The sequence below is a fragment of the Carcharhinus amblyrhynchos genome, chromosome 5, assembly GCF_965287045.1.
Source record: "Carcharhinus amblyrhynchos chromosome 5, sCarAmb.v2.hapA, whole genome shotgun sequence".
Classification (NCBI taxonomy): domain Eukaryota; kingdom Metazoa; phylum Chordata; class Chondrichthyes; order Carcharhiniformes; family Carcharhinidae; genus Carcharhinus; species Carcharhinus amblyrhynchos.
Genome location: NC_137328.1, coordinates 95,272,814 through 95,299,263, shown reverse-complemented (window position 1 = coordinate 95,299,263; position 26,450 = coordinate 95,272,814). Strand labels below are relative to the sequence as shown.

The window sequence follows — 26,450 nt, the reverse complement described above, 5'->3', positions numbered from 1 at the left end:
TAAGAACATAAGAAATAGGAGCAGGAGTAGGCCTTTTACTAAATTAGTTAAAACATGTTTTTTCTCTTTCATGTGCTAATTCATGTGGGGGTCCATAGCTACCAGGAGACCACAGATACTGCTGAAATGGCCATTCTTCATGTACAATACAAGTGCTGATCATCTCTGCAATTATGGGGCACAACAGCCAATTCCAGTTCTATCCAAATTCAGTAAATGTAATTTCAAATAGATCTCACTGGATAGAAGATCAGCTGATTTTATTACTCTCTAGAAACAAAGAAGCTATTTCTATAATCTTTTAGTTATTTTAGTCGCTACTCCAACTAAAATTGGCTGATTCACCACAGTAGAGAGACTATTGGTCATGTGGTTCACTTCAACTACTGACCAACTGAGCCAAAGGTACCACCCAGGTCTGTTAAATTTCAAGTGAAAAATCAGTAAAAATTGATCAGAGAATAAATTTTGTAAAATTATGGAAGGAAACTCAATTAAAATTGAAAACAAAGAAGCTTAACAAGAAGGTAACTTATGTCAACAGTAACATGATCAAGACTAGTGAAACTTATATAATTGATAGTTTGCAAAACTATTTAACAAAATCTATAATTGTAACATTTCAGGTCAGAATCATATTTGTCAGGTCAGGTGATATGTAACCAAAATATGTTTCAGTGAATGAGGCTCTTAGCTACGGACACAGGCAGCATTTCTTCTCTAAAAGTTGGTTCCTCATGAATCTAATATTAAGGATTGGTTTGATTGTGAATACATCCAGGACAACAATGCAAGGTTTCATGTATAAAAATATCACACTCCACACAATAGACGTTCTGGCACACATTGCAAATGTATACCTGTAAGAATAAGAGAACATAATCAGTCAATAATCATAAAATCATGAAAGCACATTGAGTAATGTATCTTCTTCTTCAATACCACGCACCCCATCTCACCTGGAAGATGAAGGGCAGGTAGTAATTTTATTAAGTCTGTCAGAAATATTATTTAGCCAGCTGCAAGGATGCAATGATACTTTATTCTCCAATTTCCCACTAGGATGTACTTTGTTTAAATATGTCACTGATTCAAAATCCTGAAATTCCCTTCCTAACAGCTCTGTGGGCGTTCACCTGGGCTGCAGCAATTCAAGAAGGCAGCCTAACACCACCTTCTCAACAGCAATTATGGATAGGTATCAAATTCTGGCCCAGCCAACAATGCCCATGTCACATGAACAAATACAATTGCACGTTTGGCAGAAAGCTACAGAACACTAATCGGCATCACAGCTGAGCCTTCTCTTGCCATCATTCAATAGCCACCACCATGTCAACAGATTAGCCAGGTCGAAAACACAAAACCAAATATTATATTTAGTAGATCTATCTTCGGCAAATGTTGAATGGGAGCTGGCATCATAATATTCAAAATGAGCTTTAAATGTTCAGTATCAACTGGGCTTAATGATTCACAGCATTTACTAATCTTCTTGAATGCAACATTCTGCTTAATTGAGTGGAATATTGTTCATCTGCATTTTAAGTAGATCCCCTGATGGAGAAACTGAATTTGTTTTACGGTAGCACAGTGGTTAGCACTGCTGCTTCACAGCCCCAGGGACCTGAGTTCGATTCCCGCTCGGGTTACTGTCTGTGTGGAGTTTGCACATTCCCCTCGTGTCTGCGTGGGTTTCCTCCGGGTGCTCCGGTTTTCTCCCACAGTCCAAAGATGTGCGGGTTAGGTTGATTGGCCATGCTAAAACTGCCCCTTAGTGTCCTGAGATGTGTAGGTTAGAGGAATTAGCGGGTAAGATATGAGGGTAGGACCTGGGTGGGATTGTGGTCAGTGCAGACTCGATGGGCCTCTTTCTGCACTGTAGTGTTCTATGATTCTTCTGTGATTCACCCAAGTAGTTTAATATATCATATTTCACAACAATATTGAAGTCAGAATCACTCCTGTGACAATATACACGTCTTAGGGTACCAGATAAGAAACCCAAGTATGTTATGAAGTCAGACTAGATCCCAACAATTTTCTGTTTTGGCATTAGTGAGAGGATAAGATGTTTTACTCAAGGTACGATTCTTTACCAAAATTTTAAAACTTTACTGACAAACTAGGAAGCTTTTTTCAAAACAAATATTTAACAATACAGTTTAACTATAAAAAATGAATTAGCTTAACTTTTAACAGTTGAACAATACATAAACATGACAAGACATAATTCTTAACTGCCAACCTATCGCTGGAGTTCCAACTCGAGCAATATTCCTCTTATAAACTTAAATTCCTCTTCAAAATTAATTAGCAAGACACAGGTATACTTGCTTGACTTAGGTTAAAGATCCTGGAACTTTCAGAACATTTTAGGAATGTGGTCTTTTGGCAGCTCAGGCCGCAACTGTTCATATTTTAAAACATTTCTTTCTTGCAAGCTAAGTTCCTCCCATTAATCACATGACTCTGTTTCTATCAATCAACCTAATCAAAACTCTACTCTGAGACCCTAAGAAGAACCCAAGTAAATGCAAGTGCATTAGCTCTGCTTGAATAAACACTCCAGGTTTAAAATGAGTACTTTTCCTATGTTCCCTGCTACTAATTTGAAGGTTTTCAAAGACAAATTGGCACCCTACAAAACAGGTCTGAATTCTAAACATATCCATTACAAGAAACATGATATAAATATACTTCTTAAAGACACAGTATTGTCACACATATCATTGAGTGTGCAATTTCTTTAGCACTAACATTGGATATGGCTGCAACACTGACTTCATCCACCATTTTCCAAATTGTGAAACTGTAATAATCTTCCATGCATAATACTTACATTTGGATCTTTCAACTCCCCTTGGCAACCTTGACAATATCTAAAAAAAAACAAAAGGACAGAAATATTACTTACTTTTCCTCGAGCAATTTTTCTTCCTCTATTCTTCTGTGAAGTCATGGTTCCTTTCAAACTTCTAGTTCAAGAGTATCTACAGACTCCTTTCCCAAATACCACTTACATGCAAGCCCCACTTGTGAATGTTGACAAGCTATTAAAGCATGTAAAATATTATAGCCAAGCCCATTCCTGTCTGCTCCCAATGTATACACACTACTCTTCTATGATTAAAAATGACAATGCAAGAACTCTGGCTTGTTTCTGCCTCCCAAAACCTAGAGTACTGAGGCTAATTTGGTGCTTACTCTGAAAAGAACAGATGGTAATTATGTATGGGTCAGTCTCTCACTGGATGAGCTTCTCAAGATAGATTAATAGATTAATCTAGCAGATGATCTATTAACCTAGAGGATACAAAAACTAATTACAGATTTGCACACCATGGAATGAACACAAGTCTTGTGGGAAATAACAGATGTAAAGATCTGATCGTTCTCTGAAGTAATAGGTTGCAAAGGCTATAGAAACAGAAACACAAATTTCCACTTTTGTGGTCTGACCTCAGTTATTTAGTTAAGATCTCTCTGTGCGGTATACAAAATAAAGTTTGGTACAATCCTAAAAAGGAAAGTAGTTTAATCTATATTGTGATGTTCGTGTCTCTTTAAGAGATTTTCTTTTTAAACCACAATCTCTGCAGCTCAGAATGTTAGGTGATGTCACTGGTGAGAGGAGAAATAGGGAAAAAAAACTGTGTGCTGGTCAGGTGACCAGGGTTGTTTTTCGCTGAGTTTTAGCTGCAATGTTAGAAACATTGCTGAAACTAGTCTCTCTTTGTTTTTACTTTGAAAGTTTTACCAGTTAACTGAAAGCACGTTTTGTTTGCCATCCTGCAGTAAAGAATCTATGCTTTGAAGACTGCAACCTGCTGAGTTTTCAAGATCATGTGAAATCAGCATTCAACCCAGGGGACCTGATTCGGGTATTAAGTGAGCTTTAGCCTGTACAGTGATAAACCTGTTTAAAGAGCTTTGTTTATTGGATTTTGGTTTTAATTGGAACACATTAGAGATATTCATTTATACATTATAGTGGTTGTTTTGTTCCTTGTTTATAACTGATAAAAGCTCTTGTTAATTTTATTCTACATGTTAGATATATTCTTAAATTTTTTTTGACAAAAGCTTCCTATTGGGTCATTTGAATCACACCTGAAGTGAGGCATTTCATGCTTATCCTAGCCAAATTTAAGATGCAAAACTTATGATTCAGGCGGGCTTCATAAAACACTTTGGAGTTCTAATCTGAACCATAACAATATTGTGTCTTATCATGTTCCCCCAGCTCTTCCTAATAAGCTTTAAAACCAATGATTACTTTTGACATACAGTTACTGTTGCTATGTGGTGATGATTCTGTGCACAGCCATTTGTCCACAAATAAATAAGCATGTTTTTGATGTGTTATTTGGGGAAGAAATGTTAGTTTTTTTTATGAATAGTGCCACTGGACTATCTAACAAAGTTGGAGCCACAATTTAACATCTCATGAAAGACAACACCCTTGGTAATGCAGCAGTCCCTCAGCAACATGTTGAAGCATCAGCTTAGCCTACATGCTCAAATCTCCAATAGGACGTGGGCCTACAACTTCCTGACTGAGAGCATTGCTGATATGATACATCAATAGAGCCATATGAACATTTATTCTAGATAAAATTAAAATGTTTAATGAACATTTTCTCTTATAAATGAGGACTGACGTTAAGAGGGAAGCAATATTGAGACTACTTTTTAAGTTTTTATTGAACAAAAACATTCTGATATTTTTCAGCTGCATACTTACCTTTCCCCTTGAATCTCCTCTAAGGAAGTTTCTCTGAATGCATCCAGTGGAAACAGGTGGTGGTAAGACCTTGCCAAATGAGGTGCAGACACTAGTGTAAGACCTAAAGTAAATGGAAAACAACTTCCAGTTATGGCTGGCATGCTGTCTTCAGATACCTTTAATTGCTTGTATAGGCCAACATGAGATTACGTCCAGAAATATTAATAATAGGGTACAAAAAATATTTTTGCATCATAATGTGTAAAATGTATTTTTTCAAAATATCATTCAAAAAAAGACAAGGGAACACATACACAGCTCCACAACAGATAACAAAACATTATTAATAAATCAAATCACAGGATTAATTTATAGCTGCGTTAGGACAAGTCCTTAAACACTGGATTTTTGCATGCATCCTCCTAGAATATATTAGGAAACATTAATAAAGAGCCAACTTTTCTGTGATCTATACTCAACGGCCTACAAAAAACTTGTCAAAAGTCACATGGTAATATCATAGAGAAACACTTAGTTTGGGACATAGCTTAGGGCTGCTTTTGTGTACAATTTGGTGCTTTATATTATAGTTTTTTATTTTTCATTGCTCCAGCACCAAGATCAACTGTGTCAAAGTCACAACAACTCTTGACCATGACTCTCTCTACCCTTCTTTAACCTCCCTGTCAATATTGATCACATCAATTTTCCCTGCTGGCACTTCTCCATGGCACTACCTTCCTTAACTTTTCATTCTTACTTACCCCAGTACAATTAATTAATTAATGCATAATTGCAGATAAACTATATCTCATCCTATCCCAGCATGGGCATCTCTTGAGTGCCAAGAGTTTCAGGTTTTGTTCTCTCCTATTTGCCATTGACCTGTTACCAGCTTATTATTCACAGGTACAGGATTTGTTTTTGCATTTATACTCAAAAACCAAGTCCCACTTGACCGCTCTCCAACCTTAATTTCCATTTCACTCCTGCGTTTTGGGCTTCAATATTACTGACTGTATCCCATTTCCTTTGTTCCACTATCTAAAGCAATGCAACTGGTGTCCAAAATTCTCTTCAAAAACCCCTTTACCTTGCTAATTATTTTTCTACCTTCAAACATCTCCTAAAACTGATCTTATCAACTATGTACTTAAATTTGTAAGTGAAAATACTCACCACACACTTTGCATTCCACAGGCAGTTCAGCATATTTAGCTCTGCACTGGGGACAATAATATCCACCAAGTGTTAAGACTGGCCCACTGCCGCTGTCTAAATGTCTGAAAACATAACAAATTAATTAACACTGTAGTAGGGAATGAATTAATGAACTTTGTAATACTTGAGACAATGAGAAAAAATATCCAGTAATCTATATGCAGCCTGTTTTCATATATTTCAGATAAATGTAACTTTGTTTTTGTGTGCCCAGTCTGCAGCTGCCCTTGCTGTTGTACGCAAGTTTCAAGTGACCCAGACAGGGAGATAGCGGCTGCTCTTGCTATTGTACACAAGTTTTATGATAAGCCTGCTTAGAAACGTAGTTGACCCGGCTTGTGGTTAAGTTGTGTCTTTAATTTCGTGGACTTTCGCCTAATAAAGTGAAGACTGCATGTCCTAAATATATTTCATATATATATATTCATTATATACTGCTTATGTGTCACATACCAACATATTATACATATACATATGTTATACAACTTGTGAGCATTGATTGTTATACTGGCCTGTTAATTTTAATTTGTCAGCCTGTATGTTAGCTAAGGGCTAATCACAGACGTCAATCGCGGCCTTGAGATAAGCATGAAGAAGTGCCGAGGCAGCCATGTTCTCACGATGGAGGACAACCCACAGCCTGGGAACCTGCTGAGAATGGGAAGATGCGTACGGGGCGGGGCGGGGTGGGGTGCGGCTATAAATATATGCTCTTAACTTGTGTTCGGGGAGTCGCCTGGGGAACCACTGTTAGGTGACACGTGTGTCTCCCAAAAGCTTTTGAATAAACTGCTGTACTTTGACTCACAATTAGTCTCAGAGGTATCTTTACCTACAACAACACTAATTTAATAACACAATTATACTCAGTTTACAACATAAAGTTTGTAAATTTTTTAGACCCTAAAGGAAATTTGCCAATACCAGTACAGAGCAAGGATGGATCAGATTGAGGTTCCACTCTGCTTATTTCCCAATCTACACCACTGGGACATGAAGCATCAAGGGGGCATAACATTAGTCTCCCAAAAAGGAGTGAGAAAATTTGACCTGGTTTTGGGGGCACTAGCAGCATCTTGAGAGCAATTTGCCCAGCGTCTCAGCTGCAGAGTTGCTGGGCAAAGTAGGAAATCAAGTTACTGAAAAAAAGAGGAGGAAATTGACCCAAAATATATACTTATTAAAGAAAAGTAATAAAATTACAATAACATAGTAAATTATAGAAGATTAGTCTAAATCAATTGACAAACAAAATCTTCAAAATATAATGTTCGACTTCCAAACCACTATTTTATACAGTTTTTATATATTAGTTAAATCGTCATCGTTAATTTCTTTTAGTGCTAAAGAGTACCAACATTTTGCATAACTGAAAGACTTTGGTAAGCTACCAAACTCAGTTTGCATTAAATATAAATTCACATAATATTCTATACTGCTGTCTATCATTTATCATACTTACGCCATGCTGAAACATGGTTTTGCATCCTGATCAGATAAGGATATCATTGTATGTTGGGGGAAACCTTACAACAGAAAGAAAATAACAAACATTTATATTTTGCAATAAAAAACATTTAATTTGCAAAACTGAACACATTTTATCTAGAGACCTGCCTAATCATTGCTGCTGATGTTGGTCTAAATGAGGAGCACTACAATCTGCAAAATGAAATGAGAAGCAAATAGAAACTGTTCTCAGAGCTGAAAAAAATTATAAATTCTCTCTCCCCGTGACCAAATCTAATTATATGGAGGTTCATTGCTTTGGCAAACTCTGGATGTATGGACCAACAACCCAGAGCACTTATCAGATTCACAACATGTACTTTATCCACACCCTGAATCCAGGACTTGATTGTTCTGTTGTTAATCAATTTTCACAGGCAATCAGGCCTGCTGAAGTTGTAGTTAAGAGGCTTGAGCTGGACAAACACTGAACTTTGACTGGACTCCGCTTTAAGCAAATTAATAAACTGGGAATGCCTCCTTTAATTTAGATTGTTTATCTTGTGAATATTTAAGGCACACAGACTATAAAAACTTAAGGTTTGTTTTCCTAGCCTCTCTTAGTTGGTTTCGCAGGGACAAGACTTGAGTCACTCAAAAGGGCTTCATCGTCCCTGAGATAGGAAGTGAAATTGATGAGAGCTTCCACTTCTGGTCACGATCCAAATGATCTCTCTTGTCACGTGTGAAGACCAGGCAAGGGCAGAATCACATGGTAAGAATATCGAGTCAACATTCACTTTCTAGAAAAGGCCATTTGTTCTCAAGCAACAACTATCTTCAAAGATTTTCCTTTCACAGAATGCAACTTAAGCAGTGTATTAAGATGCTGTCTGCTAATGTCTTCCAGACACAGTGGGTGGAATTTTACGAGATTTTTTCTAAGCGTCCAGTTAGTTTGAAAATGGGAGCTCCAGGCCACTTTTTGGGCAAGTTTTCACACCCAATCTTATGCATGCTGTCTCCGAATAGATGCATGAGTCAGTTTCTAGCCAGAGAGGCTCTGGGCAGGGTTTAACTCATCAGACAGCCAGTGATGCTGCACATGTGCATTTTCAGGGGTCTGACAGACAGAAAGACAGAGAGACAGAGTGTTATTAGGCCCCTGCTACTGCAGACAGCCTCAACTCGTCCCCCACCCCCCTCACAAACATATGGGCCTGTGATGCAGCCCTCACCGCCCAGGCTGATCGTAGATCTCCTCCCTCCCCCACCGATTGCAGGCAGAGTGGCAGCAGGCCCCCTTCCCCACATTGGGCCAATAGGACAGGCCAATCCCCTGGCAATGCTCCCACAGGTCCCACCCCTGGCACTGCCCAGTGGGCATTGCCCAGATGCCAGGCTGGCACTGCTCAAGAGGCACCCCTGCCTTGCACTCAGCCTCCCCAGGGGCCTCAATGGCCTCTGGTTCCACCGGCGAAGCCAACATGATGCTTCCCTATTCATGGGGACTAAGTGTTTTCCTCAGCGGAGAGAACCTCTCCTGCTCAGGCTGTAAAGGCAAACGAGCCTGGACGATTGAGCACCAGGCTCACTAAACACACAGAAATTAACATTTACATAAATTTAAATAATATTATCAGCTCCCTTGTCCATTTCCAGCATGAGGCTGACTGTGCCGGAAATCCGGGTGTCGTAAAATCGTGAAAACGGTTTCCTTTAGCACTAGCTGCTTTACGCTCGATTTTACAACATTTTCCTGCTGCAAAACAGGCATAAAAAGGTTGTAAAATTCCGCCCAATAAATTTCACATTTATGTGAAAGTGTTATTGATAAAGGAAATCCCATTGAATACTGCATTCTTTAGCCCAACACTGGCCTTCAATAGTCCAGATTTAACTGAGGAATTACCTTTTGATGTTCTTGCATACAAAAAACAACATACATCTACTCCAAGATGCAAACAACATAAAGAGTTTCATGTAGGAAAAAGAATAATTGACTAAGAATATACTTACCCATACGAATGAGAGAACATTCTGAATTGGAGTTGGCAGGTGGAGGACTCACATGATAATTAAGCAGCTCTTTAAAATGGCTCTCATCTAAAATAACATGGTAAGTACCTAGAAAGGAGCCGCAGGAAAAAAATAATCACACGTTTAAGATGCTACTATTTTGTGGACTAGATTATTTCACTTTCAAGCTGATTTGTTAGTTTCTAAAGCAGATATATGTTAAAGACTTAATATGAATCAGAGTGTTTTTCTTTTTTTTAAACTCTATTCCACTGCAACAATCTTCTATGGGCCCAAATTAAACACGCATGACAATCCCTCAAAAACATTACACATGTAAAAGTTGAGCTCACGGCTTTTGGCTTAAAAGACTGATCTTCAAAATTTGACTTTTACTCAAATACATGGCAAATACAGTAAATGGCAACAATGATTCCACATATCGAAGAATTGGATGTTAAGAAGCAACACACTAATATTCGGTTTACTGATTTGATTAAATATGGGAGAAAAATACATTTCATGACTAACCAATTGAAAAAAATTTATAGTGCAATTCTGACTTAATAGTTCAAAGTTAGTCAGATGTTTAGTGCATGTTAAATAATTTGCTTAAATATTTAGAGTTAAGCAGTCACAACCAGAGTATTGGAAAAAAATATACATTTCCTTCCTTTTGTTGCATGGAAGAAAGAATCATTAAACAAGCCAATTTTCGACTAGAAGTAATTTTTGATGCAAGGTAAAAATGAGTTAAAACATTTAGTGACAGACTAAATGCACCATAACTAACTTCTTCACTCCATAGATACAGATAATTAATAAAACAAGCACTTTTTCCCTCCCCTCTCTTCTAAAGACGTTGACATCTACACAAGGCATCAGTCACCTTCCACTATCCTGCCCATGCGTAAACCCAGAGAGATTTTGGTAGGCTCTTTGAGCATAATTTTTCCAATTATTTAACATTCAGGCACACACTTACAACTGAGGTTTCTGGATATCAACCAGAATCAGGAAAGCACTGCAAATTTCTGCCCCTTAAGTGAAGATCATGGATTAAAATTGTAGTGCAATTCCAACTGCCCTGGCTGTAATCAGGCAAGTGAGCAGGGACCAAAGTTCAACCACTCATTGCTTTAACAACTGAGATTAGATGAGGTTTAAAAGCAAACACTTGGAAGAAATATTTCTCATTTTCTTTTCTAACTCTAACAAGATGAGTTGGAGAAGTTTGGATTACCTACCACCAGTCTCACGGGTGAGAACAGTGCAAACTCGAACTTCTGCTGACAGACCAATCACACACACTCTGATTTTAGCAGCCTTCAAGCACTTCACAAAGTAAAAGAAAATAAATAGTATTATTGTATCAAAAATCTTAAAATGCCACAATGAAGATCGAACAAGTTGTAGTGAAATATTTTTCTTCTCCATTTTTCTGCCAGTTCTTCTTCTTCTCTTGAAGACATTGACCTTTTATTGAGACACCAACCAGCTTCCACAGTTGTGCATGTTCATATGTGGAAAAAGCATGATATTCAACCACAGTTAAGCAAATACCCTCTTCCTTTGTCACCCACATCTGCAACTTCCTCAGAAAGCAGCCATCCAAAGCTTGCGACCCACTAAATATTCCTGGTACCTAGGAACTGCCTAGTATGTAGGCATTGTGGCAGCTGCCCAGAAACTGTGCACAGACCCACATGCTGCGTTCATGTACCAGCTACATGTTATGGGAAGAATATCCCTTTCTGTTTTTGAATGACCCCAGCTGTCCAGAAGGCACTTTACTGGCCACATTTGTGCAGACTATTATGCCCTACACCTTTAGAAAATCAGCAATACTGCCAAAGTCTCTGCCTCCTTCAGCTTAATGGACGTGGCACAATGCAAAATTTACACATGAGCAGAATGGCAACAGTCCCAATTCCTGCACATAAAATTCACCCCTGGATCTTCCAGAAGTGGACCAAGTAGCTCAGGTTGAGTCATCTCCAACTTTCTTTCTACTTGGTCTGTGAAAGTATCCATCTCAAGTAATCACTTCCCCTGCAAATAACACTTGCTAGTGGGGAATATGTCATACAAAGAGTATAAATCAGGAACTCAGATTCTGGGACGCCAAAGTATAGGAACAAGCTACCTCCCACACGTGCGAACTGCCAGGCCAGGTACACAAGGGTCATTTCCATCTCTTCAGAACAAAATATATGAAGCATTTACCTTAATAAGGTCATAAATATTGGATGGGTCACATGTTGTGAGACTGCTAAAAATGACAAGTATTTCACGACTGGTGTGTCCTGGCATGTGCCTTTGGGGAGAAAAATCAAAACGAAGACATTATTATCTGAACCAATCTAGCCCAAAATCTCAGTTAAAATATGGCTCAAAACAACTTGGGGTGATGAAAGAGAATGCAAACAGGAAAACAGAGAAACAAAGGATGGTGGATGGGGAGAGGAGTGGAAGGGCAAAAGGTTTTTAATAAACTTTGGCCAACACTTACTTCAAAGTCTCCATGGCCAAGGTGAGAGAATTGTAAAGTGAAGGTTCTCCAGTGCATGACACTCCAACTGCTTTCTTCAAGGCTTCTTTATGCTTCTTTGGATTTCCTAATGCAAATGACAAAACCATGACCTCAATTCTCAGGATTAGAAAACCTTTATGTCGCAAATAAATCAAATATTGGAATTTATAGTGCATTTGGTATTGAGAAGCTGCAAGATAGCAGTGAATCCATTTGGTCCAATAAGTGCTAGTAGGAAACAGAGATAGTTTGAGTAAGTTATATTTGTATTTGTGGGAGCATGGTGGTACAGTGGTTAGCACTGCTGCCTCACTGTACCACGAACCTGGGTTCGATTCCAGCTTTGGGTGGCTGTCTTGAGGAGAATGCATGTTCTCCCCTGACTGCATGGGTTTCCTCCCACATTCCCAAGATATGTAGGTTAGGGGATTAGCATGCTAAATTACCCCCTAGTGCCCCAAGATGTTAGTGGATCAGCAGGGTAAATGCGTAGAATTATGGGGATAAGTCAGGGGCGGGCCTGGCTAAGATACACTGTCAGGTGGGCCAAAAAATGGCCTCCTTCTGCACTATAGGATTCTACGATACTTATTTGTGGGTGTCAGTAATGGCTTTAAGTTGAATTTATATTTCTGTATGTGTGTGTTAAGAAAAAGGGAAACCTGGATTTTGATTTCACCTTAGTAATACCTACACATCTCTGGATTTGTCTACCTGCATTTTAATAGGATTTTATGACTCTTGAAGGGAAGTCAGAAAAAAGACACAATTAGAAAGGAAACTGAGCTGTTTCCAGTCCCAGCAACAGTGGATCCACAGAGGCAGAGGGGGGCAGGAATTTACAGCCTCGCTTGTCCCAAAACAGTAAATGCCCACCCAAGGTCAACAGATATTTCCATTGTCTGCCACTCGCCCACTCCAATTCCATGGCAAGCAGTGTGGTAAAATTCCGGCCAGGGAATCGGAAAACAACTTTAGTTCAGTTGGAAACAGGTGTCAGGAGGAGCTGAGCAGGAGACAGAATTGCAGAAATCAGATTCCCAAAAGAACAGAAGGTACAAGAAGTCAGGCTACGAAGAAAATAAAGGCTCAGGTAGACATTTAAGTTAAGGAACAGGAATCTGAACAAGGTCCTGATAAGTGAAGTTAAAGCGGGGAGCAGAGGGAAAGGTTTTGAATTAAATAGAGAGAGCTGCAGGAGTAGAATCATTTAGGCAAAGTGGGCTTGCCTCGTCAAAAGATCAGAGGGGACAGCTATAGGTTTTTTGATTTTTTACTATGGGCCCGTGAAGCAGTGGTGTCCTGTTGGTATGGCCAAGTATCTGAGAGTGTGCGAGGAAGATGAGCTTGAATGCATGTAGCAATCCAAGGGAGAAGAATGTCAGAAGGAGAGACTGAAATTCTGAATGTGGACCATTGTTAAAGATATCCAAGTAAAAGCATAGTATGGGAAGGAATTCCAAGGTGAATTCTTCTAAAATGGAGATTGGCAGTCAAATTAAAAAACCACTTCGCTCACAACATGCCAAGTGTCTGTGGGGAGTTGAGAGATCCATTGCATCTGCTTCTGGTTTCAGAGTGTGGTGTATCTGACCACAGGTTGCCCATTGTTTACATGGACTGTGTAGTTACTGTGAACATTGGAGCACAAGGTAGATTTTGTAATTTGTGCTATCCTTACAAATCGGCATATATCTGTAAGGGTATAGTTCGGGTGAAAGAGTAGTGTAATACTGCTCATCTTTTCTTGTTTAATAAATGTCTTATTTTTTGATAAGGCTTCATCAGCAGTCTCTGTGACTCTGTTCAGAGGCTGCCCTCCACATTTCTAAGCAAAATATAAAAATTAGGACCCAGCAAACCAGGTTCCACCCAGGGATCTGACTAGTCCAGTATTATCAGCTGAGGGGATCACAGTACACCAGACCTAAGAACAAATTTCTTCTAAGTTAAAACATTAATGTAATAGAAGTAGTGCCTTGAAGATAACCTGCTCAATTCATTTTATTTTTAAGTGAAACGTGTCTACTGCGTATGGAATCCCAGTGGTGAAACCATAAATCATAACCCAAAATTACCAAATTCACCAAACAACCCCAAAATAAATGACCAACAAGATTTTACTTTTTCTTTTTTTTCCCACTTTAACACAAATCAGAACAAACACAAATTATAAGTAAAATAAGTACAACAAAATAAGTCTTACATCACCACAAGCTACAGATTACTCCTCACACAATGTGGCACTACGTGCTATCACAGTTTTTCCAAGTCCAACCTTCAGGTTGTATTTAGTGGCGGACAGTTCCTGGATATGGTTAGCATCGACACGATGCATAGCTCCCAACCCTCCCTCACTCATGTCACATTAGTTTTGTTAGTATGACTTTCCAGAATTCCTTTTCAACTGACCAAACGATATGTGTTTCATAATCTTATCCTCTGATACAAACTCTGAACTGTTTCGTATGCCTGAGCTATTCACACTACTTCTTAGGGCTCAATCCCTTTTAGCTCACTTGTACATCACGTCCCCCCAAAAGTTTCTGGAATTTTATTTTTCTTATTGCTGCCAAACAGAAAATTTAACTTTTTGTAGAGCTTTGCAGGCTTCTCTACATAAATTCTGCATTCCTCGTTCTGTCTTGGTCTGCTTTCTCTTTGTGCCTGCATCTGTGCACCGATTGCCTTCATCCTCCAGCTCTCCTGCACTTGACTCTTCTTCATGTCGGGTCACAGGGCTCCAGGTCAAGGGTTACCAGCTCACATGGACCAGTATTATTCAACAAGATTACAACTGATCCCTTTACAACTGACACAAGCTCTTAAGGACGTTTGTTTGAAAAAGTTGTTCAAAAACATTAGGCTTAACAGACATTCTATAAAAAATACAAATTTTCTTTACTGTACTGCTTCCAGGTCAAAAAGTGTCATAATACTTCATATAATTTGCCCTAATAACTCTGACAGGACACAAATGTACTATGCATTACCAAACTTGAAGAAATAATTGGAAACAAAATAATTCTGGGAATGTACATAAAAGCTGACCGGATTAGATATTTATCTTTCTGAAACACACTGTATAATTATGAGTTCAAGTGGATTAAATGCAATCTGCTAATAAATGTTCAACAGGCATGTTTCAAAAATTAAATTCACAAAGTGCACAGATATACAGAAATTTGCTTAAGATTAGAAGAGTTGAGTTCCAGGTTCCAGCTCTTTTGACAAGCCAGCAGGTTTTTAAATCTAGTTTTATAATGGGCAGGCTTTTCTTGTGGGGTTCTGAACCCCAGGACGATGATCAGAAAATCCTTCTTCAATCTGCCTCAGAAGGTTTTTGATCACTTTACTAGGAAACCTGCTGCTTGTAGGCGGGTAGTCCCACTACCCCGGTCTCTGGAAAAATGATCTGGGGCAAAATGGATCAGGGGAACTGCATGCAGGCAAGCAATGCAAAATTCTTGGGGAGGGCCAGGGGTTGGGGGGATCTTGTTATGATACACAGTTGATTTTACACTTCACATAATTACTTCAAAAATATCTTAATAACACGCACTATAAACCACATTACCTGCAAGTTCAGTAAGTTTTTCTGCCCTTTTGTTTTTTGTAGTAACAATACCAATCTAGAAGTAGAATCAAAACATTACAATTAGCAATTGATATTTTGCAGCCATGAAAAACTGACTGGAGTACTTAATTCTCATAAGGTTTTTGATCAAGCAACACATACAACTGAATCATCATGACCCTTGTCCATAGGGGAAAACAAACCGCTTCTGAACCCAGGAGGTAAGATAGAACACACTTAAAACTCTGCAATACAATGAATTCCATTGATTTAATGGCTGATTTAAGTTATTCAGTCCAATTCAAGACTTCAGTAAAACAAAATTCCAAATGGTATATTATTACACAAATTCTGCACAAAAGAAAATTATACTAGGAGTCCAATATGCCAGGAATAAGACAATAGAGTTCTGATGAAGGCCATGAAAATCCTAAAACTACATTCACAAAAAAGGAGCAAGATGGAAATAAAAGTTTGCATTTATATAATGCCCAACATGACTTTCTGGCATCCAAAAGCATGATGCAGTCAACAAAATACTTCTGAAGTGTTGCAAAGAAAGAATGTAGGGAAAAGCAGTGACGCAGCAAGATGCCACATAATGATGAGAAAATATAGTTTTATTCAAGTGGGTCGAGGGTTAAGTATTGACCAAATACAAAGTCTGATACCCTGATCCTCTTAGAATGGTACCATGAGGTATTTAACATACGCCTGAGGCAGCAGGTAGATCTTCAGTTTGAAGTTTCACTAAAGAAATGACCATCAGGACAATACTCCCTCAATATTGTACTGAAGTGTCAGTCTAGGTATGTGTTCAACTCTCAGGAATGGGGCTTGAATCCACAACAGCTAAAATACAAAATTTTGGAAGAATTTGAGAGAGTCCAACTCCAATTCTTTTCCCGCACCTAGTGGTGCACTGAGGCTGACCAGGAGACTTGAGCATCCATAGTGCAAAATTATTTCCTTGATTAGGGCATCATATTAAACTATTATAGGCATAAAGGTATAACACCCCCCCCCGCCCCACACACACAGAAGAGGTTACTAAATTATGAAATGTATTACAAATTGAAAGAAGAGTCAATTAACAAAGTTAAGATGTAATTAGATAACCTCCTGGAGGAAACAATAATGAACACGTGGAAAGAATATAAAACTGGGATTAGAATTGTTATACAAAATCCAGAGTCAGCACCAACGTAGGCCATTTAATTTGAATACAACTTGCTTAGGTACAGAGAAACAAGCCTAAAATGTTTCACAGGAGTGTAATCAGACAACAGCCATCAAGCCAAAGAAATAAATATGAGGCGAGGCAAATATTTGGACAAATCAATTTTTTTTAAGGAAGGTCCCAAAAGAAGCCAAGAGAGATTGAGAGACAAGAGAATTAAGGAGGGAATTCCAGAGCATAGGACTGAGATATCTAAAGGCATGGCTAGCAATGGGAGAGTGATGGGAATGAAATGCACAAGAGTAGACTTGGAAGAATGCAAAGTGCACAGAAGTTTGGAGTATTGGAAGATTTTACAAAAACAGCTATGTGTGATCCCATGAAGAGAGTTAAACATGAGCATGAAAATTAAGATGTTCAGGGTCTGAGAGCCAATGAAAGGCAGTGCACAAATATGATGTGTGAACATAACTTTGGGCTAAGAAACAGGCAACTGCATTTTCAACAGGCTGAGATTTACGGAGGATGAAAGGGAGATTGACCATAAGGGCATTGGAAAATTTGGATTGGCACTATTCCTGAAAACAAACTGATTCAACCTGAAACAGTGGCCAGAAGCGGGGAATAAAATCAGCACTTTTTCACATGAAGTAAACATAGTTGATACATATTAAACATTGGCCTATGCACACATTCATCAAAATTATACCAGGGTTTAAATTAGAAAATAAAGTTGCAGAAGTTTGGGTTGTACTCCCTTTAAGTTCACAAGGTCGAGAAGTGATTAATTATGTAGGAACAGCTAATCTGTTCCTCTACAGGAGGGAGGCACAAACTTAAAATTACAGCTAAGCAAAAAAATAGGGAGGGCTTATTCATAAGTGTGAATAAAGGCAATCTTAAACTCTCTTCCCAAAATCCTGTCATTCTTTTAAAGTTTATTTATTGGTTACAAGTGAGGCTTACATTAATACTGCAATGAAGTTAGTTTCAAATTCCCCTAGTTGCCACAGTCCGGCGCCTGTTCGGGTCAATGCACCTAACCAGCACATCTTTCGGAATGTGCGAGGAAACCGGAGCACCGGAGGAAACCCACACAGACAAGGGGAGAACATGCAAACTCCACACAGGCAGTAACCCAAGCCAGGAATCAAACCCGGGTCCCTGGCGCTGTGAAGTAACAGTGCTAACCACTGTGCCAAGTGCCACCCTCCAATGCTTTGTGCCACCCTCTGAGTCAACTGATATTTTCAAGAATGAGAGATTTTTGCGCTTTGCAAAGGGATATGAACCAAAGGCAGGTAAGTGGAGATGAGGTAAAGATAAGATCAAATAGTATGGGCTTAAAAAGCTGAATGACCTACTCTTGTTTCTACATTGCAAGGGAAATGAGTGCAAATAAGGGAGGCAACAACACATTCAAGAACTTTGGAAAGGTAAGACACATTGGAGTTGGACAGTGGCCTGCAAGGCCAAACATGCTAAATTGTGGTTTCTTTGTGGGCAAATGTGATGGTAATAGCTTTGAAAGTGAGGTGGACAAGCCACTTACAATATGATAAGCATGGGGACCAGATGGGGAAGTTGGATAGTCAGGATTTTGTGCAAATGGGAGACAGATTGCACAAATAAGGTGAATTCAAGAGATGGAATGAAGAGACACTGGAGAGAATAACTTGTCCTGATCCACAAATGCTTGTGTTCATACCTGACTAATAGGATTTTGGTCAAAATATTCTTCTACAAAGTATTCCAGCAGCTGCAAAAAGAGGAAAAAATTGATTTAGCTCAAAAGTAAAATATTGCAGATGCCTAAAATCTGAAATGAAAATAGAAAATGCTGGAAGTAGTTGGGCAACATCTGTGGTTAGAGAAACAGAATTAACATGTCAGGCTGATGACCATTCGTCACCTGAAACATGTTCCAATGAAAGGTCATTGATGAAACTTTAACTTTATTTCTCTCTTCAGATGTCACCTCACATGCTGAATATTTCCTATGGTTTCTGCTTGCTTGCTGAACTGTAATATAAAGCCAATAGTATGGCATATGCAAAAAAAATCATAATCATTAACAGCGGTATCATGTAGCCATGCTGCAAATTTTTGATAGTGGCATGAAAACCTGTATATTGACAACAAAAAAGGGGATCTGGATCTAGATTTAAACTGGCTTTTTCTACTCCCAAGCAGACTACCATAACCAGGTAAACGCCCCTAATATGTAGAACTGTACAGATCAGAAATCTCTGTACTGTGCTACCTCTGTATTTGTGTAGATTGTTAGATGAAGCTAGGATCAGGCTCAGCTATGGTGCTCTTATTGTGAAATAGCTTGACAACAATCACCATGACAAACGTCCATTTGAGCAAGGTACCGGGGTTACTGCACTCTAGTTCTGTAGAAGTATACCTCAGCAGAAGTTAAAACCTGCAGCAATACATGTCAAGTAAATAGGAAACAGTGAGACACCCCAAGTTCAGCTCCTCGCAGTTTTGATCTTTAGCCCCAGAAGGGTGACATGTGACATTCAACTCCTTCTCTTTCACATTCGGGCAAACAATTTCATGAAAATAAAGCAACGTTTCCCTACTAAGTAGTAGGGACAATCTGTGATGTGTCATTTAGCCGCATTGAGCAGCTGATCTCAGGTTGAATTAGTTAATTTGGAGGCAAGCCAGTGATGGGAGTGCTACAATTGATCCAACATAATGTGTTTAGTGGGAGAAAGAGGGGAATCAGTTATCCAGAGTTTGTGTTCCTCATCAATAAATAACTGCCTGCATTGTAAAGTACATATACTGGATGTCACCAAAAAATAGAGGATTAAGCTCAGCTCTGATATCCTTCTAGTACACCAACAATCCTGATTATGGTCCGACTTCAAACATCGATTATCACCAGTCATCAACTTATACCCCAACACAAGTGGAAAAATTATAATTTTAAAAAGCAAAAATTGCAATGTTTTTAATTAGCATGCTATCCCTTCTCCACCCAGAAAAAGACACACAATGTCTGTTGAATCTTCAGTTAAAGTTTCAGTTACACAAATAATTTGTTTCCAATTACTAATCAAATTCTGCTTCTGCACAAATGCCATCTGGCAATTTTGAAAGGTCATCTGCAGAGCAACAAGAGCTGAACCAGAAAATCAAAGACATTAGTATTATTCTTCCCAATTTCTTAGCCTAACCTTTCCCATTGCACTGGTATAAAATAATCAATTCATCCGGGTAAGTTATACAAAAGAAGGTGCAATGGGGAGGTGGTGCTTCATTCAGGACAAGTCTGTCAAATACAAGCTCAAAAGTAGTAATTTTCATACAAATCAAAGATGCTTTCGCATTTAAAAGTTACAACGTTGGGGGAACCAATCAAGCAGGCAATTAAAATATGAAAGTGGCTGATATAATCTACAAATTTAAAAAATCAGAAGTCCCCAACATTTTAATTTACCTTTAATGTTGAGGTAAGTCGATTCGGTTTCAAATCCTGATCTTCCATTGATCTTGACATGTCTACTATCACAAACAAGTGCCGCATCTATAAAATTGGAAGACCAATGCAAGGGAAATCACCCTGCAGATTATTTTACAACAATAACAACAACAACTCATATTTACATAGCACCTTTAGTTGTAGTGAAAGGTTCTAAGGTGCTTCACAGGAATATTACGAAACAATATTTGTCAACAAGCTACATAAGGAGATATCAGGGCAGATGACCAAAAGCTCGATCAAAGCGCTAAGTTTAGAGGAACATCGTAAAAAGGTACAGTGAGTGGCAGAGAGTTTTAGGCAGGGTCTTAACAGCTGAAGGTACAGTCACCAAATAGGCAGAGTGTTTAAAATTAGGGATGGTAAAATGACCAGAATTGGAGGAACACAAATGTCTGAGACTACAGAGATAGGGAGGAAAGAGGCTATGAAACAATTTGAAAACAAGGACCAGAATTTTGAAATAGAGGCACTGCTTAACCAGGAGACAAGGTAAGTCAGAAATGCTGGGGTGGTGGATAGGACTTGGTGTAAGTTAGGACACAGGCAACAAAGTTTTGAAATGACCTCAAGTTTACAGAACATAGAGCATGGGAGGCTGGCCAACAACATATTGGGATAGTCAAGTCTAGATAACAATGCTTGAATGAGGGTTGCATCAAGCAGCTGAGTTGAGGCAGGGTGGATTTCAGGAATACTGCATTTTTGCAGTATGTAAACTGCTGTTAAATATCATTGTTATCAGGAAAAAATTATGACAATCCACTTAATCATTTTTAGTGGCTGCAACAAGCTAGAGAACAAACATAAGTGACTTACCATTCCAAGTCTAACCTGTCCATGCTGCTCAAATACTCTTAAAGAAGAAAGGAGAGACAAGGTTACTTAAAGGGAAGTAACATCAAATTAAAGTCAGGATCCTCCAGTGGACACTGACTAAATAGACTCATTTTAAAATCATAGAAACATACAGCGCAGAAGAGGCCCTTTGACCCATTAAGTCTGCACCAGTGATGTGTTTAATAGATAGCATGTATGGCAAACCAAGATAATTTAATTGGAAAATCCGTAGAGGGTCTTGGCAGTTCTCACACATATTCTGACAACATACAGCTCTACCTCACCATCACCTGTTCCTGTTGATAAGTTATCAAACTATTTATCCAATATCCAGTGCTGGATGAGCAGAGATTTCCTCCAATTAAGTACTGGAAAGACTGAAGCCGGTCGAACATATTTTTTGTATTTTAGTTGTTTTGGTGTTATTGAATCCCTGATTAACTCCTGTTATGGTACAGACAGACCGTAGTCTGTGAAGCGACATTGTATTATATCATCAGCACCTCCAAGGTGGCTGGGTTGGGGGAAGCATACATTGGTACACAGCCAAGTGTGGAATGAAAATGCTTGATGATTTAATTACCATTTTACGTGTGCTAATATCCTGCACTTTTTGTGGTTGAATAAGCAATGGCACTACTTTAAAGATTCGCTTTCTGCAAGTTCTGTGACTCTGTTGCCATTATCCTATGAGCTTGGTTGTACACCACTAAGCCAACTGTAGCTGTATCCTGTTATCCCCCCATCCTTCCATATATCCTATTGTCACTTGCGTGGTGGGAGGTGCTGGATGCGATGAATAATCTGAACTAACTATGTTGGTACTTTTTTTTGTCTCTTCCCACATGGACTTATTTGAAAAATGATCTTACTGTACTGCAACAATCTTTGAGAGTTTGTTGCATTATTTAAAACATGAAAAAATTTCAATAAAAATGTATTCCATCATGTTTAAACTGTTCTCTGAACCCAATTTTTTCCATTCATCTGGTTCTTTTTTTAACCACTTAATACAAAGAACAAAAACAGCCCGGGAAACAGGCCCTTCGGCCCAATGAGCCCGTGCCACCATTTCAACATTACTAGTCCCCCCTCCACCCATGACCCTTATCTATTGTTTATGGCATTTCTCTTCTCCATGTTCACCTCATATCTTTGTACTAAAGTTTAAAAAAAAAGTTTATTTATTAGTCACAAGTAGGCTTACATTCACACTGCAATGAAGTTACTGTGAAAATCCTCTAGTTGCCACACTCCAGCTCCTGTTAGGTACACAGATGGAGAATTTAGCATGGACAATTCACCTAGCCTGCACATCTCTGGACTGTGGGAGAAATGATGTGGGTATGCCGGCGTTGGACTGGTGTAAACACAGTAAGAAGTAAAAACCTGGTGTTGTCAGACTTTTTACTGTGGGAGAAAATCAGAGCATCCGGAGGAAATCCAGGTAGACACAGGGAGAACGTGCAAACTCTGCATTGACTGTGACCCAAGCCGAGAACTGAATCCAGGTCCCTGGCACTGTGAGGCAGCAGTGCTAACCACTATGCTACCCTCTGGGTACTAAATTCAATATCAAATTCACCAATCCACTATCTGCTGTTAGAATTAAAACACATTCACTGATCTGTCTGGCTATTTATTAGTGATTTGTTGCGACTCAGTGTTGATCCAAAATCTTGCAGGAATCAAGCAGATAGGCCACGCTTTATTCCACAGGACACAATTAATTCTCATTGCAATTGCTATTGCAATTCAAATGATTAAAAATACACTAATTTGGACTCTGGTTACCTTTTTCTTTTTTCTTTGAAGAGAAGATCATCAACAGTAGCTTTAAGAGAACCCGATTCATCTTCTTTAAGGACTTCCCTGCAAATAAAAGGAACAGGCATTTAGAAGGAATTTTGCAAATCAATGCAGGACAATCCAAGCAAAAACAAAGCTTTACTTTGCTGGATAGGACATTCAAATACTGTATGTATGTAGGATTATCTAATTTGGCTACAATCATTTAAAATGGGGGTAACTGATAAAAGCAAATACTGTATAAGCCTTTTGAATGCTTATCTATTCAGTTAGTAGCAGGATTGTTTCAAAATCATACGGTTGTGCAATTAAGCCTAAATGTAAACTCGAGCATAGAATACAGGTTGACATTTCAATTCAATATTGAGGCCATCATACACCACTTAATTGCTAGAGCTCGAAAGGAAGCGATTTGGCCTGTTGCATCTGAGCAGTGTCTCCGGACAAGCAATTTACTTGGCGTCACAACTCCGGGTTCTCCCCATAGTCCAGTACATTCTTCCTTTTCAGATAACGATCCAATTTCGTGTCGAATACTTCATTTGAGCTCGCCTGAACTGCACACGCAGGCATGCATTCCAGATCCTAACCACCTACTGCATGAAGACATCTTTTCCCTCACAACGCCTTTTTTTTTGCCAGTGACCTTAAATCTGTACCCTCTCAATCTCAATTTCCCATCAATGAGAATATTATTTCCCCACCTAATCTGCCCCAACCACTCAAGATTTTGGTTACTTCTATCAAATCTCCTCTCAACATTCTCTTCTCCAAGGAAAACAGGCCCAGCCTCTCCAATCTATCTACATAATTGAAGTTCCTCAGCCCTGGGACCGTTCTCATTAATCTTTTTTTGCACTCTCACCAGCACCATCTTTTCTAACAATACTCCAGTTGAGGCCAAGCCAGTGTTTTATATGAGTTTATATAGTTCCCTGTTTTGCTCTACCTCTCTTTTTGAATAGCGGGCTTACATTCCAGAGTCCAAAGAATTTTGGAAAATTATCGTCAATGGATCTACTATTTCTAGATCCACTTCCTTAAGATACCAAAGTCTAAGTCTTTAATATACACTAAGCATAGCAAGGGTTCTAACACTGACTGTTTCCTGTAACATGGTCAATTTTGTAATCACATTGCTACTGTCTCTTTTATTCCACGAGCAATAATTTTACCCACAAGTCTGTTGTGTGGCATTTTATCAAATGCCTCAGGAAGTTGATGTATACCACACCAACAGCATTACCCTCACCAATCCTCTGTTACATCATCAAAAAACTCTAGCCAATTATGAAAATACAATTTGCCCGTAACATATCCATGAGGCTTTCTTTAATCAATGCCCAAGTGACTATTAATTTTGTCTGAACTTACCTTTTCTCAAGCTTCCCCACCAGGAGGTTAAACTGACTGGTCTGTAGTCACTGGACTTAACTTTACACCCTTTTTGGAACAAGGATGTAACGTGCAATTCACCAGTCCTCTGGCACTAACCTGATTGTAAGGAAGGCTGAAACATTATGGTCAGTGCCTCTGCAATTTCTACTCTCACATCCCTCAATATCCTTGGATGCATCTCATCCTGTCCTGATGCCTTTTCAACTTTAAGTACAGACAGTATATCTAATATCACCTCACTAATCATAAACATCTCTAGTGTCTGAATTACCTCCTCTTTCACCATGGCCTATGTAGCATTTTCTTCCTTGGTAAAGACAGGTCAAAGTATTCAGTTAATGCCTCAGCCATGCTCCATGCCTCAGTGCATAAACCCCCTTTTTGGTCCCTAATCAGCCTCACTTCTCCTTTACCATCTTTTTATTTGTTATATGGGATTCTCTTTTATATTAGCTGTCAATCTCTTTTCATTGCTTTTTCATTTCCCCTCTGAACCTTCTATATTCAGCCAGGTTCTCGGTTGTATTGTCATAACCACACCTTTACTTCTTCATTTTAATCCCTCTCTCCTTTGTCATCCAGGGAGTTCTGAATTTACATGCACATACAATTCACATACATGCACAGTAGCCCTAGTTTAGATGAATTTTCCAAAATCTTTCAGATGAGATATTAAATGGGGCTCACACATGCCTGCAAAGGTGGATTTAAACATCACGTGGAATTATTGAAGATCGCATGGAAATTCTCAATTTTAAACACGTACCAAGTCCGTTCATAGCCTCCTTCCCAACGTTTGGTTTTTTCTGGTTCATCATACATTTTTCAGGTTTGTTTGAGAACTCTTACCTTAAAAATAAAAAACGTTAAACATTGTATTGTCCACAAAAAATAATCATCATGCTCCCTCTACAGATTTTAAAAGTGCGCTTCTATTTCCCATAGTCAGTCCAAACATGTAGAATTTAACACAAGCCCACATATAGAAACACAGAAGATAGAAGCAGGAGGAAGCCATTTGGTCTTTCAAGCCTATTCCACCATTCATTATCATGGCTGATCGTCCAATTCAATAGCCTAATCCTGCTTTCTCCCCATAGCCTTTGATCCCATTCGCCCCAAGTGCTATATCTAGCCAACTTTTGATGCATTCAATGTTTTGGCATCAATTACTTCCTGTAGTAATGAATTCCACAGGCTCATCACTCTTTGGGTGAAGAAATGTCTCCTCGCCTTCGTCCTAAATGGTCTACCCCGAATCCTCAGACTCTGATCCCTGGTTCTGGACACCTCCACCATGGGGAACATCCTCCCTGTATCTACCCTATCCAGTCTTGCTGGAATTTTATAAGTCTCAATGAAGTCTCCCTCATTCGTCTGAACTCCAGCAAAATTCTAACCTAGTCAATCTCTCCTCATACATCAGTCCTGCTACCCCCAGAGTCAGCCTGATAAATCTTTGCTGCACTCCCTTGACAGCAAGAACATCCTTCCTCAGAAAAGGAGAACAAAATTGCACACAATATTCTAAATATACTATTCGTCACTTATCAAGAGCTATGAAGATCTTGGAAATTTTAAGAGCAGGATTTGGAATCAAGATTGATAAAATGATTTTTTTTAAATGAAATTCTGATCCACAGAATTTATCCAATCAGTAGCTTTGCTATCTACACCAAGAAAATCCCAGGTTTCTGCTGATTTAATGGATTTTAGATGGGTGGCAAAAGACTGGCTACAAATTAGTTGTTGTACTCCCAACCCCAATTAGACCACCTTTTCACACTCACTATCCACAGTTACACATCAGGAATAGCAATTTAGATATGTAGCAGAGGGTAGCCAGGCTTTTTGGAACTGTATTCCCAGGAGTTGATGACTTCAATACAAAAGGCAAAGAGAGAAATTGGTGTAAGAGATTGTCAAGGAGAAATAAAAGCGGATTGGTCATCGTAAATCAATGAGTTAACATGACCATCCTTCATGCCTGGGTATTTATTCAGTAACCCATAGCTAATCCCAGAGACCCCTAACCCCACAGTCCCTGTCCAACACCATGGCTCCTGCTCCCGTCCCTAACCCTATCCGTCCCCTTGACCCCGGCCCACAGATCTCAATCCCCAATCCTCACCAGAATGTTTCTCCTCCGCTCACCCGGATTATGTTCAACCGTCTGGTTCCTCGCATTTCCCC

General features: G+C 39.0%; 1 protein-coding gene across 3 annotated transcripts; it reads right to left on the bottom strand.

The window, feature by feature from the left end:
- gtf2h2 (general transcription factor IIH, polypeptide 2) lies at positions 1–26,450 on the bottom strand. Of its 3 annotated transcripts, none has more exons than XM_080189226.1 (16): positions 26,389–26,450; positions 25,024–25,106; positions 22,845–22,922; positions 21,030–21,066; positions 20,169–20,255; positions 18,417–18,467; positions 15,529–15,583; positions 11,931–12,036; positions 11,645–11,735; positions 10,666–10,753; positions 9,419–9,526; positions 7,413–7,476; positions 5,909–6,012; positions 4,748–4,850; positions 2,843–2,882; positions 1–860 (listed from the first exon to the last, which is right to left on the bottom strand). In XM_080189226.1, the coding sequence occupies exons 2-16, from the start codon at positions 25,077–25,079 to the stop codon at positions 750–752; spliced, it is 1,179 nt and encodes a 392-aa protein (XP_080045352.1). In that variant the 5' UTR covers positions 25,080–25,106; positions 26,389–26,450; the 3' UTR covers positions 1–749. The 3 variants fall into 3 exon arrangements, with proteins under 3 accessions (XP_080045352.1, XP_080045353.1, XP_080045354.1); XM_080189227.1 differs by having other exon boundaries at positions 26,412–26,448; XM_080189228.1 differs by lacking the exon at positions 26,389–26,450 and adding an exon at positions 26,048–26,242.

Bases quoted from the DNA above. Each gene is read 5' to 3' on its own strand.
- gtf2h2 (XM_080189226.1), bottom strand. From the start codon at position 25,079: ATGTATGATGAACCAGAAAAAACCAAACGTTGGGAAGGAGGCTATGAA. The intron at 10,754-11,644 runs GTAAATGCTTCA...TACTTTGTGAAG, and splicing joins ATATTTATGACCTTATTAAG to TGCTTGAAGGCTGCTAAAAT. The intron at 2,883-4,747 runs GTAAGTATGCAG...GTTTTTTTTTAG, and splicing joins GAGGAGATTCAAGGGGAAAG to ATATTGTCAAGGTTGCCAAG.